Genomic DNA, 20,676 nt, shown 5'->3' on the forward strand with positions numbered 1-20,676 from the left:
TAGGTTTGTGTATCACTTTATGCTAGTGGTGACAGAATAGAAAACAAAATACCACAGTTACATACATGTTCTTTGTCTAGAAGTATTTACAAATAACTTTACAAATTTTTACACACATTTTTTCAGTTTTGCTTGTTTACTTTTAAATCAAGAGAAAATTAGTCCCCAGAGGCTTCTAAGGCTTCAGTTGGTGCCTTCTACTGTACATTCATGCTTGGCTTCTTCCTGGGAGAAGGGAGGAAAGGAGTTTAAAAATGTGCAAATCATAGACATCTAAACAGCCCTGGGTGTAAGGGTTCCTAGAGATGGACATCCATTGAGTACTTGTCCTACTTCTCTTCAAACTACAGACAGCTACTCAAGATGGACTTGGGGCAAAAGAGATCAGGAAAGGAGGAGTCATTTATCAATGGTAATAATTAGGTGAGTACATTAGTGCTTGAACATCTGGGTAAGAAGAGTCATACGTCAATTCCTACTGCATTCAGCAGTTCAAACAATGCAAGGAGTGGACACTGAATTCTAAAGACAGCATCAAAATGATCTCTTGATCACTGTTAGGGTTTGACTCCTGCTGTGTATTTTGGAGCCAAAATCACTGTTTACTGACACAATCTTGACCAGGCACAGTATGATCCTCTCAGTCAAAAAATACTGAACTTTTGAGAAAAACGCACCCTCCTCCTAGTTTTCACAGGTTGTTTTGTTTTCATGCCTCAACACTAAACATTGTAAAAATACTGAAATTAAAAAAGAAAAAAATTTACAATTTACAAGTGTCCATATAAGTAAATTATTTAAAAATTCAAGATCATCTACAAGGATCTATGAAATAACAACGCTGATAATGACACTGAGCCTGTGGGAAGAACAATCCACATGCCGTGAGGAACAGATGTGGTGGGTTTCTTCCAGAACGATGAGCCACAAGGTTGGTCTTTTTTTCTAAAATCTGTTTCTTCAGCTACAGCAGCAGAAGTCTTGAGTCCATGTTTATTACTTACTTCGACCTAAAAAGCAGGATATAAGAATTACTTACAAATGAAAATCTATTTTGTTTATTTTCTAATTTATAAGCTGTAAATTCATACCAGCTGAGAGGTTAGTAACTAATGAACAAGTGGATAAATCTCATGAGGTCAATAATTTCATCAGTTGTGAGACTCACCTATATGGTCAAGAATGAATGGCTGGATACAAAGCAGTAGCTTTGTACTATGCATACCACAAAAGCAGAAAACATTTGGGAGAAGTCCCTTAATTGGTAAAGCATATCTGAAGCTCATACAATAATAGATTCATTTTAGCATAATATATTTCAACAGCATGAGACATATTTTCACCCAGTTATAAAATTCTGATGTGATCTGATCACAAACATGAGCTTTTAGCTATTTATAGTCCTTACCACAGTGACACATCTGCTGAATCTATGTATTCTCACACAATTCCCTGCATCATTTTCACTTGTGTAATCTTGGAAAATCTGTGTTAGTCTTTCAGAGCAATGTAAAGGTGGGTAAAGTATCAGGAGAAGATACAAACAGGACAGGATCATACAGATACATCACGGAGTGGTGACCTCTCCACTGGCACCATTTCTCATACAGTGGATCAATTCCACAAGCACAAATTAGTATTGTTCTTATAAAGGCTAGGGACATCCCTAACTAGAATTAGGGATTCAGTGTCTGTCCAGATAGAGTTCCTCAAAGCTCTAGTAGTTTTATTTTATTTTATTATTATTACTACTATTACAATTATAATTGTACATTGTTCTTATTACAGCACAATTATATTATCTTATTAACATCTATTACAATATAATTATTATTAATAATAATAACCTCTAATGCAAGCCAAAATGTAGCTTCTTATTTTTTCCTGCTAGCCACAATGCTCCTCTTTTCCACATAACAGTACATGAAGCGTTTCTAAATATTACTGAGCGACCCGGATGTTGATACTGATTCAAAGAGGCAAAACAGTCTTCTTTATAGACCATATGCTTTAGTCCCAGAGAGAACACGATGATTTTTTTTCCTACTCCCCCTGTTGTCTTCTGCCTTACACACATCTTAATTGAAACTGCATGGCTGAGGGCAAAGATCCTGCTTCTCCTTGTCCCACAGCCTAATGGAGCTACAGGCAGAACAAAGAGCAAACAGGCAAGCCATGATCATTAGTATTTGGATTAAAAATTGTTCCCCACGGGAACAAGTTCAAATTTAATTTCTTAGAGGTGAGAAGGAAAACTAATCTTAGTCTTGCTAATCATTAATAATTATAGGAGCACTAAGCAGACATTATACTGAATGTGAGCACTTGATAAATGCAGACTGTCTTCTGCATAGCTTGGATGAGACCACAGAGCCTTGTATTTTCAGTGGGCTATGTTTAGTTAATTTTTGAGTGAAATAAGGGAAATAAAAGGGATGAGAAAAAGCAAAATATATCCAAGCTTTCATCTATAAAATAACATCTATAAAGGCTTTTAATGTATTTTTGCAAGCATTATTCATGTTCAGTTCTAAGAGAATTCTAACTCTCAGAAATGGAGTTTTGCACAGCCTAGACACCAGAAGTCACTTTTTACAGATAGTAAAAATTTTCAGACTGTATATAACTGATACATATAGCAATTAACTTATCAAAAGAAGTCAAAAAGGCTAATGTGCTGCAGAGGGATAAGCATCTGCAAAATTCTGGCACAATCCACTGACCAAATTATTTCCAGCAATTTGGCTTTTAATTCAGACTTTGATCACTGACATTATTTCCCTCCCAGCTTAGATAAAGGTCCTCTATATCTTTCAGTACATACAACCAAAACATCAATAAAGAAGGAAACCCATTATAATTTCTGTCCCAGTTTTATAATACTTGAAGCAATAAAGAGGCCAGAGAGGGCCCTCCCAGCAGTACAAGGATACACATTCATAGGAAATGGGAAGATAACTCTTATTCTCCAGTACTGTAAAATCACCAACAACCCCCAAATCCCTTGAGCTACTTTTCAAAAATCTCCTATCAAGAACAAATTATCAGATGCTGCGACTTTTCTACAGCAAAACAAATGCATATATTTTACAGGAATGTAAATATTTAACGAATCTTTCTTTTATTCTCTTCTTTAATTATAGTAAGTTTGCTAAGAAAGTACTAAACATTTATGCTCTTGATGCTTAAAACCAATCTGAATGCAGGTTTAGAGATTAAAATCTTTTATGGAGAGGTGCAAATGTTGCAGGTGTGGCCTTCTTGCTCCTGAATATCAATTTAACTTTTTAGTCTAGCAGCTTATTCAGAAGGTTCAAACCCCATTTTGCAGTCATCTTTCTCACAGAAAATCCAGCAAAATAGACATTTAATGAAATATTACTAAAGAAATGTAGACTTCAATGTAGAGCATGTACTGAGTCAAAAGTCAGAAGATTCATAACTTCGTTTATTTGTCTTAATGTGTTATTTGCTCCTGTTCTAGTATACACCATAATTTTGGGCCTTCATATAAAAACCTGCAAAAATTAATAAAGTCACGAAGTTCAGGTGTCAAGTTCCAACTCCAAACAATTTTTAGCAATTGTCCATTTTAAATTAAAACTCCTAGCACGTGCACACATGCATACACCAGGAAAAACCTTCAACCCATTCTAATTGTGTTAACTGATAAGTAAAATAGAGTCATTAAATCAGTTTCAGTCAATTAGCTGTGTGTGCATTTCATGCTGCATTTAAGAGACATGAAAGGCCCAAAGGTAAATTTAAAGACAGAGAGCAACATCACAACAAGTTCCAGCCATAAAGAATTTCCAAATTAACAGCTTCTGGTTTACCAATAATACTTAGAAAAACCATCTACTTGAAGTTATATGAGCTTCTGCCAAAACACATATACTAGTAATGTCACCCCATATCCTAATTTTTTCCAGATAAAAAGAATAGATACTCATTCAACCTTATTAATTAGGAAGCAAAGTAGGGTCTATGAAAATGATTTTTATGGTGCAAGCAAATAAGTGATGACAAAGAGATAATTAACTTCCAGTGAAACTCTACAGATAGATTTTAAGCTGACAAGCAGTTTTTCAGCAAAACTTTTTCTTTCAGTAGCTAGACAAATGTAAAAACTACTGCTTTTCTATAAGTTAATCTCATTCAGGTTCCTGCAGCAGCAGAATCTCTAAACCAGCTCTTTTCTTGCTAAAAATTCAGCAAGGAAGCAATTCCATCCTTCAGTGAGAGCCTCTCCTTGCGTTAAGATGAGGCACGACGTGGCAGACATGGTGATATCTCCTAATCCTTGCTTTAGCAGATATGCCATCAATGACAAAGTGTCCTTACTCGAATGTGTTATGTGGATTAATTTTTAATTACATTCTAATTAAAATGTAATTAAATTATCAGTAATCTGATGCCCAAATTATCTTTGGAGAAGGTTAGCTTTCAGTTCAGTTCAGTTAGAAGGATTAATGTGGTCCGTGGGACCAGAACCTTACCTACAGGCTTTACAGGCTTTAACTCAACATGCTCCTGGGGGGGCTGTCGGTAGGAGTATGTGTCAAGTCCGCCTATGAAATCAACTGAAAATACAACAGTTCCAGAAATGAACAAATGGAAATGAAAATATGTCAACTCAAAAAGAAATGTGGACAAATTATGTTAAAAAAAAAAAGTTCATGCACAGGCTTGCATACAAGAAATAAACCAAGTAGATAAAGATGCTGTGGAAACTGCTTACAGAAGGTTCCATGCTCTGTCTTCCTTGGGGTCTATTTAGCCCCGTGCTTGGAAAGACAGGCAGCAGTTGGATGAGCAGACATACACACTCCTGCCAGTGTGTGTGCAAAAGGAGCATTCATGGATGTGCAGAGCATGTAAAGAGAAACCACTATGGGGTAAAATAGCTGATTCTCTTCAGGGCAATCTCAATATATATATATATATATATATATATATATATATATATATATAAAATAAATATACATAATTTAATAATTCCCCTTAAACTCCTTTATAAGTGTTTAGCAATTTAGGCAATGGAAACAGTTTAGCTTATGAACCTAATTTCACCTAAACTCTTCAGTCTCAATGGACTTGTAGAAAAGCATCAACAAAACTCAAAGACATGAGAGTTAAGAATAAACAAGTGATCACTAAATATGAAAATGCAGCAGCATCTTCTCTGGATAACTTGTGGGATCAGGACACCTTTTCAGAATCCTTCTACTTTCTATGTCAGAAATAATGTGCTCTTGAGAAGTTTTTAGTTCCTTCTATTGTGATAATGATTTTTACAAAAAGACATTTTATTTTGAGTTTTGTATTTTGTTATTTTGGTAAGACTTTAAGTAGCTCCAAGAGACCACAATTTCTTGCTATCCCAGAAATCTTAAAAGCAGGTTAGTGGAAAAAAGTATTCTATTGATTTCAAAGGGCCTTTTGCAGTCATGTCCAGAGCTGACAAATCCACAGTACAGTACAATTCTTTGGTCGTACGGAAAGCAACCTCCTTTACTTGTTTATATATAGGCACATAGATGAATGTCCTAAGCAGAATTTTGATACTCATTATGCTAATTGCTGAATGAGCAATGAATGAAAAAGCAGCTCTTTCCCAGACAATGTGTGCACTTGGTAGACCAACATAGAGTGCTTATCCAGAGTGAGGCGATGAGGAAATGAGGCTTAGAGACTGACAGACTAATGAAATGCCCACTAAAATCTGTGGAAATGCTCCTGCTGATTTCAGTTTGCTTCTCCTCCTGAGTCCAGAAATGGCTGAAAACTGAACTTCATCACACTGAACTGAACTTCAAGTATACAGCATCACCTCTTCCCCAAGACTGTTCTCTTAAAACTGCCTGAGCAGGACATAATGTGCTGAAGAGCTTGCCCAGCCTGAGTGCCTGCCCCAGCCTATCTGCACCTCCTCTTTCTATTGTACTTCTTTCATGTCACAGCTCTCCTTCAGAATGTTGTCACTCGACATCGTAACATGCATCAAAATTTACTTCAACACTTTACTTCTAGTGGGTTCAAATCCTTACAGAGGAAATAGTTCTAGACGAACTGTTGTAAAAGTTGATTGTTAAATCTCAGAATCACAGAATGGTTTGGGTTGGAAAAGACTTTAAAGGTCATCTAGTTCCAACGCCTCTGCCACAGACAGGGACACCTTCCACTAGAGCAGGCTACTCAACCAACCTGGCCTTGAACGCTTCCAGGGATGGGGCATCCAACTTCTCTGGACAATCTGCTTCAGTATCTCCTCAGTTTCACAATAAAGAATTTCTTCCTAAAATCAAATCTAAACCTACTCTTTCAGTTTGAAGCCATTCCTCCTTATCCTGTCACTACATGCTCTTATAAAAAGTCCCTTTCCATCTTTCTTGTAGGTTCCCTCCAGGTACTGGAAGGCCACAATTAGGTGATCCTGCCGCCTTCTCTTCTCCAGGCTGAAAAATCCCAATTCTCTCCTATGAGCCTTTCCTTATAGGAGAGGTGCTCCATCCCTCTAATCTACTTGGTGTACCTCCTCCAGACGTGTTTTAACAGATTGATCTCCTTCATTTGCTATGAACCTCAGAGCTAAATGTTAGATGTCTAATACAGTACTTAATTACTAAATAATTTTTTTAGAAGAAATCATGTCCACAGTGTTTTTTTTTGTTTGTTTTGGTTTTTTTTTTAAGTGATGCATTTTAGTGTAACGAGTTTTCCAATGGTCTGGAAGTTTTTGTCTTTTATTTTTTTTTTTTTTTTAATTGAGCACATGTTAACACAAGGAGCTAAAATAATGTTTTTGAGGCAATTCACCACTTCAGAACCACACATCATTCCTCTCAGCAATCACAACTGCATTATCTGCAATTGTAAGCAGGGAGAGAATTTTAAGTAACTAGCCTTTCTACCAACAAATCTTTTTGAGCAAGAAATGAAGTTGAGATGTATTAATGATTGAAAATATAGACATGTCTTTGTTCTTACAAGGAGAATACATTTAATAGCACCATCCAGCAAACGTTGAGATTAACTGCTCAAGCCTGTTTAGCCAAGGCTTTCTCTTTTGCAATCCAAGATATCTTATGCAGTATTAAAGCTGAAGTTCACCTTAAAATTTATGTGAAGCTCATTCTCAAGGCAAGAAGCTGTTCTATCACACAAGGCAAAATGTGCCATTTTGCATTACGCACTCTATTTTACGGCTTATAGCTCTTTAATATGAAGATTTGTCACCAGTTATTTGAATTATAAGTTACTTCTAGTTTTAAAAATTAATTTTGGTTTTATCTGGTATTTTTGTCCCTTATAATTAGCAGTTGTCCAGCACTAAGACCACATGTGGCCATTAAACATAGAAGATTGAATTTTTATTTTCATTGGAGGCAAAGACATTATTATGTACATTTCAGTGTAAGCAGGTATCAAATATCTTAAAACTTTACAATGAATGAACTTTTGGATGCATACAAACTTCTATTTAATTGGCCAACTGTAAATAAGAGCAACATTTATGTAGGTTTTCCAAGATGAAAATATTGGTTTAGGGATGATATAAAATAATTGGTTTTGTTTATTTCTGCCAGGTTAATGGATTATGGATAATTTCTGCCATAGAGTCACAGGACATTAAATAGCTTTATAAAATTGCATAAGCCTGGAAGAAAGTTCAATTAAAAAAACGTATTCTATACAGTTCTATAGTACTATGCTTTAAATTTAAAGAAAAACCCCAAACCAAACCAACAAGCACAACTTGTCAGCAGTAGGGATATTCAGTCACAAAATAACAAACACCCCATGTAGTCCAGTCATTAACTACAGTCACACAGAGAGAAACTTAAAATCCTAGGGAGAGGATTTTTTAGCATCCCATAGATAATAGCAGGTTACAGCAGAAGCTGGTTATTTTATCTGCAGCTGGCTGCAATACATGATCCCTATTCCCAGGGAATTGCTCTCTCCTTGTGTCACCTCAGTTTTGTGGTCATGCTGGATGCTTAATGGCCAGAGTGAAATGTTCCTTTAGAGTTCACTACCTGCTGTGCTTGGAAGTGCAAATCTGTGCTGGCTGTCCACCACAGGCAGTCCATTAAAGTGATGTTCATTCATTCATGGGCCATATCAGAGCAACGGTTGTCATAATCTGCCTGAGTGAGAAAAGTGCAGTATGCTGCTGGCTGAAGAAAGTGTATCCACTGTCATCAGTAATTTTGAGGGTTATTCTTTTCTAGACAGATGACATTTTGGGTTGCCTTACTACTATTTATTCAGCGCATTCACCCATATGCAAGTTAAAATTTGCTTTCCTTTGAAGTAAGTGTTAAAGAATCAGAGCTCAGAAAAAACCAATCCTTTCTCCTTTTCCACCCTCTCATCTGGAATTCATCTTCTCTGGCAATATCCCGTTGACCTGCTGGCAGGCCCTGTGCAAACAGCTGCCAGAGCTTGTCAGCTCATTGGTATATTACTAATTTCTTCTTTCAAACTTGGAAAATTCTAAGCATGTCTGGAGGTGCAGGGTATGAACCGAGCAGCAATATGGCAATAGCATAGTTCTTAGGAAATGCTGCAGTCTCTTAGCCTGGAATACCTTATGTTCTATTCGTGCTTGCTTCCCCATTTTATAAATGGGAGTAAGCCCCAAAGCTGATGGCTCGAATGGTTGGCACCTCCAGCTGTCCCCTTTCCAAGAGAGAGGCAGACTAGCAGGTGTTTAAACTTGTATTTTTATATACAGAAGATTTTCTTAACCTATGGGGCTCCAAATACTATTTTGCACTGAAGTGTTTTCCTTGTACTGAGATTTTTTTATTGAATAGCAATATATCAATGCAATTACATTCATTGAGTAAAGGCATGCAACTGAGGAGGGTGTAACACAAGAAAAAGAAACAAAAATCAGTTAGGAACAGGAAGCAAAAGTGGGGATTGATGATAAGTTAGTGCTACATGCATGAAGTCCAAACTTTGGACTTTCCAATGTTTGTACTTGTAGCTTATATAAACTTTCCAGATAAGCAAGTTCTTTCCTGATAAAACTGCTTTTTCAGTTGCCTTCCCTCCTCAAGACATGTGCTGCCCTTACACCCTTCAGTGCACAAGCCAGAATGACCCAGCTCTCTCTCTGGAGCCAATACTACCCATTTTCCCCTCTTCATACTAAGCCTGAGCACATAAGTCTCAAGCCACGTAGCAGAAGCATCACACATTCCATTGCAGGATCACAGGAATGCCTTCTCACTTATGTAGAGGACTATAGGAGGGAAAATGTGCGCAGGTCAATTAAGAAAGTGAGAAGGAGAGACATCAGTAATCATTTGTGGCACTCTGATTGCTGCTCTGTCTCTATGAAGCACTGGCAGATGGTAATCAGGTTAAAACAGGATAAAGTGGTAGAAAATTACTAAGAGACAATCTTTTACTTAAGTTTTTATTACAGGAAGCTAGAAGGGGAATATTTCAATGTTCCACAGTAATTATTAAGATATTTGCATGAGATTTTCTTCTTAGTCTTCACCAGTGGGATAGATCATAATTTTAAAAACTGCTCTGTTGTATTGTGTTTTTATATCTCTGTAACAGTTCTGTAATGGTTTGCCCCTTCACCCCCACATTTGCTCCTGGTGGTTCCACCCCGAGCTTTACTGCCTTTCCCTCAATGCCAATCTCCCTGAAAATGCTCAGTCATTCCCCTGTCCCCTCCCTGGTACCCTGTCCATCACTCAGCTCCTCCTCCCACTCTCCCAGAATCTTCCACCTTGGGAGTTGAGTGAGTGGACGAGGGCCAGGGGTCCCTCCCTTAAACTTCCCCCATTGGTTTATGTATCTGTCTGTCCTTCTGCCTTCCACTCCCCCGAATCCCCCCATTGGTGAATGGGCGTCCCTTCCCCCTGGTTACCGCCCTGGTATTTGAGCTGTTGCAAAAGTCTCGAGGGCACTTTCGGCTGTCGGGTACAATGGCATTCGGAGCTCCTCGGAGATCAGATTAAACCTGAGACTTTTTCCCCAGCCTTGAGTCAACTCCCTTATTACCTCCTCGGACGCCGCCTCTCCTCCATACAAGGCGGACAGCGCAGCGCTCTGTCTTAGCTGCTCCCCGACTTCTCCCCGAGACACAGGGGAGTGTCCCCCGCAGCCGACCGTGCCTTCGGCAGGCAGGCAAAGCCAGAGAGCTTCAGGGTGGGCATGGCGGCACTGCTGTACCTTGCAACATGGAAGTGCCACACTTCTCTACAGGGCTGTGCTGAAAGAAGGATCCTCTCAGAAGGTGCCTTAGAAAGGGCATTGGCATGGAAATTTTATCTATCATCTTTGCCACTGAACTCTATCTAGTGAAGTGACATCCAAGATACCAATATAATTTATTCTCCAAGGAATATAGCTGTCCAGTAAGACAAAGGAAGTGTGAAGAATATCCAAAATGTTAGGAAGTGAAAATTGCTCAAGCCTTCTTAACCCAGACCTCCCCAGTCATTACAAATCTGAAAGTATCTTTCAAAAATCTTCTCTGTGCCATGCCTTTGAAAGCTATTTACAGCCATACCATCCCATTACTAAAACTAAGTGGCAGGCTGTCTGATTATAGTGTTTTGCTGTTTTTTTTCCCCTAAAAGTAATGAATGTTCCCTATTTTTAAAAATAAGTATTTTTCAGTTGCTTTCAAGTCATTAAGGACTCCTGGCCACTACATGGTAAAAGTCCTTAGAAAAGTATGGTTATCACACATAAGGCATGTAGGAAAATATTTATTATCAAGTAATTTACTACAAGTTCATTATCACTATTTTAGTATAAAAAAATACATACTTTACACTGCAGGTATGTATAAATTGTTTCCTTTAGGCTTTAGAAAACATTCATTTTTCCTGACATGGTGCTGCCAACCCACATTCAAAGTTTAAGTTGATGAGGAGTAGTTTTCCATTCTGCTTTAAAGTGTTATACTGTACTCTAAATGTTTATCAGCTTGGGCAACAACCATCCTGTACATCTCAGCATAGATGGCTGTTACTTATTTTTCAGCAATGCAATTCAAACTAAGTATGTCTGATGATACATTTTCTTTCTTTATCGGTCTCTATATTTTTCTGTTTCTCATTTTAATGAAAATGCTAACATGCTAGTTAGAATATTAATATATAGAAGTTGTATTTAAAAACACTTCCAACAGATAAAGCTGGTTTTTTTTTTCCTGAGGCTTGTATTTAAAGGTGCTATTGCTAGTTCTAGTCTGAGATTTCAAACACAGTGAAGGGTAGCTTTCTTCCTGCATATGAATAAAGTAAATTGTAAACAATTCTAATTAAAACTTCCTAGATAATTTTTAATACGGTGAGAAAATTAGAGATGCAAAATTGGTAAAAATTAGTCTTCACTAATTAATTATTTTCCCCTTTCTGGCACCCTTTTTGATTTATTCCCTTTTGGTGCAGAATGTTCTGTTATTCCCTCTTTAAGTTACTATTCTACCTATGTAGAAATTAACCCTGCAAAGGAAAAATAAGCCATGCATAAAAGACATTAAATGCCCAGAATCTACATTTATCAATTACATTCACACAGTACTGGGAGAGAAACAAGTCATTGAGTTCTATCCACTAATCCATCCAATCTATCCACTGAAATGGCAACTCAAATAGTCCCAAGACTATTGTACTGAAGGCTGTTACAGTTTCAGGCACGCCTCCAGACATGTGATCTTCACAATAAATGTGTCCAAGTTGACTTCAAAAGAGACACAACTCTGAATCTGCTTTTTGAAGTTATGCTTTGATCTTTTTTTGGTATTCTGATTCAGGAATACACACTATGTATTAGTGTGCCTTTTTATTACTGCTGAGTTTGAAGCCCTAAACTACAGTGTTCTTTCAAACATGTTCAGTGCAGATCTCAGACCGATTGGAATTGATCTATTCCACTTACAGTTCACTGCAAGGTTGCAGGTTACCTGTTTTGTTCTTTCAAGTTGTTAGTTTGGTTTTTTTTTCCTATCAGTTGAGTCCCACAGGGCTCTGTTCCTGGCGTGACTTTATTTGTATCCATAGAATTTCTTTTGGCTTCAGTTATTTGTCAGTATGATCCACTTATTTATTTTTGAGGCAACACTTAAATATTTATACCTGCTTCGTTATTATACACCCAAGAATACCACAGCTGCTTTTTCGAACCTTAACTACAAGACACTGATATTTTAGTGTGAGAAATGAATGTTCCCTATTTTTAAAATTAATGCTGAACCTGTTCAATCCTAATGAATAATTAAAGAAAGAATTCCTAGAGAAAAGTATTTGCAAGATCAAATACATGACATATTAGAACACGTGACATTTGGAAGAAAGGGTTTCTTTGTATTGAAGAAAGTTCACATCAGGCATTCACAACAGAACATTAATTTTATTTTTAAAAAGTAGGTTACAGGACTGGAGGGATTCTTCTTATCACTGAGTGATTCTGGATTTTCCCAGCTTCCCACCTTCCTAGGGATGAAAGACTGCTTCTGAAATTTGCTACTATCATCCTCTATGACATGATATTTGCTTCATGTGTTTGTATCTTTGTCTCATAGAAAGTGAAGTGAACCAAGGACCTTCAGGAGAGCATCTGTGTTCATGACACAGCACAGGGTGCAAGCCAGAAAGGGAAGGAGCTGCCAACCTGCTCCTCAAGCAGAGACTGCAGTGGGGAGCAGCAAACCAGGCAGGCCTTAAGAGACAATGGAAAGAACTTGGGAGGCCAAGCAGAATACCTGCAAATCAAGAAGCCAGAGACTTGGCTGAAACTCAAATGGTCCTCCAAATACATAGACATAGAAAACAATGAAGGAAATGCTACAATGCTCATTTCTGTTCCGTATGATGCAGTAACTTTGAGTTTTTCCATTTTAAAAGTGTGCTCTTTTTTTTCCAGCCCCAGTAAATGCACTATTAAGTTCTTCTGTGGTACCCTCATTTCACCCCAGAATACATGACCATCAAGCATTTTAGAGCCATTGTGGATATATCTGCTGAGTTTACTACTTAATCACATCTAAGTGCATCCATGAGTACTTTGTGAGTGTTTCTCTGCAAATGAGGAAATCTTTTGCTTCTCATATTTTTAGTCCTTTGTTTTCCTGCTCTATCTTCACCTTCAAGTCAACTTTCTCATCTCTTAATATTGCTTTTGGATAGAGATTACCATCTCTATCACCAACTCAAATTAGCTCTTTAACACCCTAAAACATAAAATGACTACTTTTTCAGCTTTGAAAATAGAGCTGAGAAGGCAGAGTATTATAAAATGGGAGCTTACAATAACCAGTGGTCTTCTCATATATGACTGAGTGAAAAAAGAAATATCACATGTGTTAGCAGACATGATGGCTAGGAAAATGGTTTTCTCATTGTTAGAAAGTGGCATCATTTCATATTAGGAGAAAGATGAATGTCTGGAGTAGAGTCTGTAACAGGATTAACACTCACTTTCAAGCCACCAGTGAATCAATCTGCTAATGAAAAAGAAAGATAATGCAATACTGCCCTCAATCATTACAAAAAAACTCTCGCTGAAGAAAGATGAAGTAAAAATACACTTTTCAGAAAACCTTGTAGCTCTAAAACTTCAGTCATCCAAAACAGAAGATTTTAGTGATTAAGGAGGAAAAGAGAAGAGTAGAAATCAATGCCAAGGAATAAGAGCCATCATATAAATGGTGAGAGTCACACAGTATCACTTAATTTTGCTGTATCTAGTCTGTGATACTGAGAAAAACACAGATGAACTGAGATTAAATTTCTGTTAGCAAAACCTACTGTATATTTACTGATTCAAGGCAAAAGAATGTCAAATGAAGTTTGAAGTGAGTCCAGCTATGACCCAAATCACAGAGCACTGGGAAGAGAAAAACTTGTTATGATACAAAGTTAATAAAGCACATCAGCAATACAGACTAAATGCAATAAATATAATGTAGCCTTTTTGAAAAACAGCTTTTCTAGGAGCAAGCAATATATTTTATTTGTCCAACTGGCCCAGCTGGAAAACATAACAGCTATATCTCTTGATTTATTAAGACAACACCTCTTGCTATAAATCTTGCTTATCTTATATACTGAAACCATTAAGGCTGTTGAAATAGCACAACTAGAAAATCTAAAAAGCACAACATAGAGACAACAAGTCAAAATTTAAAACAGAAGGAATTAAAAAAGGTTACTTTATGAAAGGTTGAAGTTGTGATGACATCAGAAACACAGTAAAGAGAACTAAAGAAGAGGTAAGAATTTCACAAGATAAAGAGAAGTGTTTACCAACCACTACCTAAATTATTTTCAGTATTTTAACCACAGATCATTCTGAGTTAGAAGGCACCCACAAGAATCATTGGGTCCAGCTCTTAAGTGAATGGCCTATACACGGATCAAACCTACAACCTTGGTGTTAATTAGCACCATGCTCTAACTGAACTAATAAATTCTCCTTTCTCTTGCTCTGTGACAGTGGTTCATCTAAGAAATTCTCGTGATACTTTATTTTCAAGGGTCTTTCTCTTGCTTTCATCTTTTCAGTAATCATTGTTTATCCCTTTCTCTTCCAAACAAAACCATATTTTTTCTTGGTGGAAGATGCTGCTTGCCTTTAGATTTATGAGATTCAGACCTGAGATTTTCAAAGATGTATAAAGTGGTGGACAGTTAAATCTTATTCAACTTTTTTCAATTTTGCCACATTTTGAGAAAGTATCCATTACAAAATAAAATTTTCTTCAAAATTTACCTGACTATGACCTGAAATTCATGGCTTGGTTCAATGTACTTCACTGACTTCGCTGACTGCTGGTTAGCCATCTCTTTTTTAATTTATAGTACCCACTTTTCTAGGTAGTTTGAATATCCTCTAAGGCTATAATATATGATTACATACATTGGAAGCCATTAGATAAAAAGGGACCCATATTGTATGATTTTTGTCATGGATACTCCCTTAAAATAAGAAATGAGCAGCTTTAACTTTTCTACTGCTGTATTTCAAAGCTTAGTTCTATTAGAATTGTGAACAAATGTTATCTTTAGGAAAAATCAGTGGCAGTCTATCTGTCAGGTGGATCAGCTCTGCTTGGATCTGTTTTAATTTTTGAGGCTATTATCTGTAGAGAAGAAGGTAGGACTTTTCTTTCTTCTGAGATGAAACGTCACCATCTCTCTTGCAGGCCAGGCATGGGCATAAAGGAAAAGGCACTGAGAACTCTGACCACTTAAACTGCTAATTCAAAAGTCTGCTAATCTGCAAGTCTGTCAGGTCTGTCAAACAGGCTGAGTTACACATCATATCAGTGAAGCTGTGGGTAGAGCTGTCTCAACTGTTAACTGTTCACTGCTCTCTGAAATCCCAGATTCCCTATCAGCATATAATGAAGACAGTTTACAGCCCAGTGTAGAGCCTGACTAATCCTGTGTCCCCCTTGGCTCAGCACACCCTTTCATTATGGGGGCACTTCATTCGCCCCAGGCTTACGCTTCCCATGCCAACGGCAGCAGTTTTTATTTTATTACCAGGCAGAGCTCTTAGACATGATTTGCTGACTGGGAAATTACCACTCAGGCAGCAGCAACAATAAAATAGATGTTACTTAAGCTGAGACTCAGAAATTAGGATAACCTGTCTGCATGACAGTTAAGATTTGGGAGAAATGGCATTTACACAGATGTGTGGGAGTCTGAAAAGTTTCTTCTTAATGTCCACAAACTAAAACAGACACAAGGTTGCTGCCATTCAGAAATTAAGAAGTAAGAGGATTGCTACTGGAAGTGGAAAATGGATTTGTAAAGAGGTTTCATTTTAATGGAGCAGCTGGATGAAAGGTACAGACAGGAATGGGCACCACTTAGGCCTGTATGTGATGTTGAGAGCTCGAGAGCAACGCTGGATGCTGGAGTAAGATTGATTTAACAATGGATGCAATTTAAGTGAAAAGGCTAAGGTGCTGGCAACTGGGGGTTGGGATAGCATCCATTTAAAGACAGATTTAATTTCAACAGAAAGGCCAAGGAGGTGGAAGGTGGAGAGTAAAACAAAATCAATATTAAGTTAGGTTAGTAGAAACTAGAATCAAATGAGCCAGTTAAAAAAAAAAGGCATACTGAGTATTTGGGAGTAAGGAAGCAATGCATGGATTTAAGAACTATTGAGGAACTCTCATGAAATGATATAACCCCTAAAATCAGATTCCATTTTAATAATATTATTATTTATTAGAGTAGTAAACAAAAAAATCTTAAGGGAAGGTAGAATCTCCAATTTAAAGAAAACTGCATGGTTACAAGTATATTCCTACTTAAAGATAACTCTCTTCTATCACAAAATCACAGACTTCTTGGGGTTGGAAGTGACCTCTGAAGATTGTGAAGTCCAAACTCCCTGCTAAAGCAGGTTCACCTACAGCAGGTTGCTATTGGTGAATAGCTGCAGAAAGAGATTCCACAGCCTCTCTGGGCAGCCTGTTCCAGAGCCCTGCCTCCCTTAAAGTAAATACTTTTTTTCCTCATACTCAGGTGGAGCTGCCTGTGTTTAAGTTTGTAGCCACTACCCCATGCCCTGTCACTGGGGACCACCAAGAAGAGTCTGGCCCCAACCTCTTGACACCCACCCTTAAGATATCTGTCTGCATTTATAAGTTCTCTCATTCATCTCTTCTCAGACTGAAAAGGCCTGATCACCTCCCTCAACCTGCTGGCAACATCCTTCCTGATGCAGTCCAGGACACCTTTGGCCTTTTTGGCCACCAGGGCACTGCTGGCTCATGGACAGATGTTGTCCACCAGGACCCCCAGGTCGCTCTCTGCAGAGCTGGTTTCCAGCAGGTCAGTGCCCAGCCTGTGCTGGGGCACTGGTGCAGAGGGTTTCTCCTCCCCAGGTGCAGGACCTGGTGTTTGCCTTGGTTGAATTTGTATACAGTTGCACAAATGCGTGTATGTGTGTATACATGTATATATATATATAATTATATGTGATATGGCATATAATATTCATAGAATCACTGAATCATAGCATAATTTGGTTTAGAAGAAATCTTTAAAGACCAACTAGTCCAATCCCTCGGCACTGGGCAGGACCATCTTCATCTAGATCAGTCTGCTGACCTTCAGTTTTGTTTCTAGTGATGAGGCACCTGGCACTTCTCTGCACTTCTCTGCACAATCTTTCCCAGTGTTTCAACATCCTCACTGTAAAAAATTCTTCCATATATCTGGTCTGAATGTTCTGAATCAATGGTGGAAAGGCTTAACAATAATTGTATTTGTAAAACAGAAATTGATCAGGTAGTAGTGAACTGCCCTTAAAAACTATCTAACTATCAGTCTGGAAATCAATTCAAAGTTAAGGGCAGTCTGTATATACCTCTGTTTGAACCAAAATATGTATTTATTCAACTACATACCCATCCATATGGATATACATACTCACCTACACACATATATACACAGGTACATATTTATCAAAACAGGTAAATTGTCTCATGATGATATAATACCATTCTGACACTTACCTCTCTTCAGAAAACTGTGTTAGTACTTTCTGAAAATAGTACATGAAATCTATTTTGCTTTCCTTACAGTTATTTCTAAATACTTTACCTGTGCTCCTGAAGCCTCATTTAAATGACTACATATAATATATGTGCATATTTCTACAGTCAGAATCCAGAAGTGTGGATGGAAGCTAGTGATTGCAGCTCTGCACCTGTTGGCAGCTGAATGCTCACACAATTCATTGGTAAAACAGAGATCTTTAAAAAATATCAAATTTTACTCTCCTGAACTCTTCCTCAACTTTTTACAAAAAAAAAATAAAAAATATTGGACAACTGCAACTTGATCAAAATTACCAAGTATCATTTCAATGCATGAAGCAGAGGAGAGAATATGCCTCACCCACTGAGCTGTCTGTAGTGCCAGATACAGCTGGCTCTGGGCACTTGGGATTTCCTCACCCACAAAAGAACATTTCAAAACTGTACTGTACTTAATCACGACTGCTGTGACCTAATAATATTCTGGAGAATATCCAATAATATTATGTTTTCTAAAGTGATTGAGGTGATTCTTTTCTACTGAATTTCAGGAAAAAAATTCTGACTTGTGCTTAAGGGAGGAATTGTGGGAATGTGCTGGAGATACTCTTAGTGTTTGAGTGATTTATCCCTTCCTTAATGAAAAATCAATGAGCTGCTGGCTTGCATGGAAATGGTGTTTTGACTATTATCTCCATACCTATTCCAGCAACTCAACATTAAGAAATTAATTCTTTACTGAAGATAGACTAAAATATTTTGCTGAATTGGTTTAGAAACTCAAGGGGGATTTCCTCAAGTTGTTTGATTCACACCTGAGAATAAACTATGTTCAACCAATGAAAAATTGGAATTAGCTTGCACTTCATTTAGATGATGTCATTTCCTCACGCTTTGTCTGCACCCTATCTGGACAAACCTTACATGTTGCATCCCACATGAAACATATGGTACATACGGTACTTTCAAGCAGGTAACTTCTGCTGCTGCAAGAAATAATCCACAGTTAAGACTTCCCTTTCTGTACATTTTGCACCATCTATTATTTAAAGACGCTCTATTGGAACAGTGTGCTGCAATAGTCAATGGAGAATACAACTGGAAATGAAGACTGTTTTGTTGATTTTGCTAGGGGAATGTAAAAGCTGACATATACTCATGACAGTTGCATGAGTATATGTATTTTTTTTTTAGATTTGCTTTCCTGTGACAGATTATTCATCCACGTTTTTTAAGCAGAAAAAAAAAGAAGGGGGGTCATGTCTTTGCTGCAATTTTTTGGCAATAGCATATGTAGAATCAAGATTTTTTTTCCTAGTATTTGTATTTATATTGTTTAATTGCTTTTATTTTACATCACCTCGAAGATTTTACCCTTGATTGTGTGCATTATATCTATGCATATGTTCCCATAGGAACTAGAATAAATGCTTTCTCAGGCAATGTATGATAAGTGAATGTAAAAAAAAAATAAAAGAGAAACAAAAATAAATTGAAATAGTATGTAGAGGTAATTTAAATAGTGTAACATCCCTGCAGTATTTCTTCCTTTATTAAATGCTTCAGAATTCATTGGGTTAGTTTAGTGTAGGAATGAGCATGCATTTTAAGGTAATTCACACACTAAGGCTAATGATAAATAAAGAGGACACCAGTAGGACTGTAGGACCATATGATGTTGTTAAACCATAAAGTCTTGTTAGAACAGAGTTTTATCCTTTATATCTCCATGGCAGGAGGAAGTGGAATCATGTATAAGTAGGGTAGTAAAAAGATGAGTCTGCATCTAATCAACAAACTCCAGCTGGACAGACCTCTACAGTCTACAGAAACTGCAACTTGACATTTGTCTCCATTAAATGTCTGGTGGGGTTGTCCTTGACCACAGCTGAACTGAGGAAGCTCCCTGGATATGCCTGCTGACATTTCTGGTCATACCACAACCTTTCCTTCAGTTCATGGTAGGCATCTGCAAGATGATGCCAGAGGCTGTTCACAGGGAATGAGCCACCCTGAAATGTGGGCAGCACCTCAGTGCAAGGAGCAGCAGGAACCACCTGTGGCATTGGCTGGGCTCCCTGGCTTTCCACATGTCACAGGCCATCTTTGAGGACAGGTATGTTGGACAGTTCCTCTTTGCAGGAGGCCACTTTTTATTTTTAGAAAACTGTTCAGTTGAACTACAGAATACATCTGGTTAAGAACCCACTACTATTCTATGCCTAGCAATATGTATACCTGGTAAAAATACTTGGTTTTAGTTTTTTTTCCAAAACAGGTGAATCAAAATTCTGGGATTTTGGGTTTCTTGTCCAGATGAACAAAAAGATGCAAACTGCTTTCAAGCCTTCCAAAAATACTGGTAATCACTCCCATTTTCCAGAAATGCTAGTCAGGAGAATGCTGTCAACGTGGCAGCTTATAGCGCTGTTTCTCTGCCAAGCAGTAGAACTTACTACCATTTTAAACATCTGTGTCAAGCATACTCATCCACTTGCCAGGAACAACACATTTTGTTTCAAGTAATTATGGTTTAAAGGTGAGAGTGGTGAGTGCTAAAGCCCAGCAATGACCTGTGCTGCTGTTTGACAAGTTTAGTTAAGTCCTTATTTTCAAGGAGATAATTTAGGAGAGTTGTTGACCGGGGATGTTTGATTTTTGTATTGCCCAACAGAAGAGTAGTGCAGAATTCTCCTTCTTGGTGGTCCTTGATACTAAACATTTTATCACAAAAATTCTTTTCTCAGAATGTAAATGGACTCAACTGCATGTACAGTTGCAATTAATGTAAAGATAGTAGTGGGTTCCCAAAAACTCCTTAGTTAAGGAAACCTGAATACTTATATACAAATGTAATCAGATATTTTTAATATTAGCTATTGCTAGCTAGTTGTTCATTCACTTTGCAAAAAAAATTAGCATATTTATAGGAAATTTATCATTGCTGGACCTACTGTGTATAAATATTAAACTAAATGTGATATAAAATTCTTTTTCTCTTGTTTGATTACTGACAACAGATGCCCAATGGTGTGTATTAATGTAATGCCATATGTCAGATAAGGCAATGCAGCAGTTTTTCAGAGGAAGTAATAATGTATCTTGCTTTACTTAATATCTTT

The 20,676-nt window shown here is 37.5% G+C and overlaps 1 protein-coding gene across 3 annotated transcripts in view; it reads right to left on the minus strand.

Annotated features, from left to right (window-relative positions):
* The window catches only part of NKAIN3 (sodium/potassium transporting ATPase interacting 3), a 337,279-nt gene continuing 316,603 nt past the window's right edge, over positions 1-20,676 (minus strand). For 2 of the 3 annotated variants that reach the window (XM_068187971.1, XM_068187966.1), the window contains exon 6: positions 1-1,010. Coding sequence is in view for 2 of the 3 variants with exons in the window: in XM_068187966.1 (XP_068044067.1) it covers positions 997-1,010 (14 nt within the window). In the remaining variant the exon portion in view is untranslated. Of the gene's footprint in view, positions 1,011-4,499; positions 4,584-20,676 lie in introns of all 3 variants that reach the window. The other variant, XM_068187959.1, reaches the window with a different exon arrangement.

Source organism: Anomalospiza imberbis, chromosome 1 (genome assembly GCF_031753505.1).
Source record: "Anomalospiza imberbis isolate Cuckoo-Finch-1a 21T00152 chromosome 1, ASM3175350v1, whole genome shotgun sequence".
NCBI lineage: Eukaryota > Metazoa > Chordata > Aves > Passeriformes > Viduidae > Anomalospiza > Anomalospiza imberbis.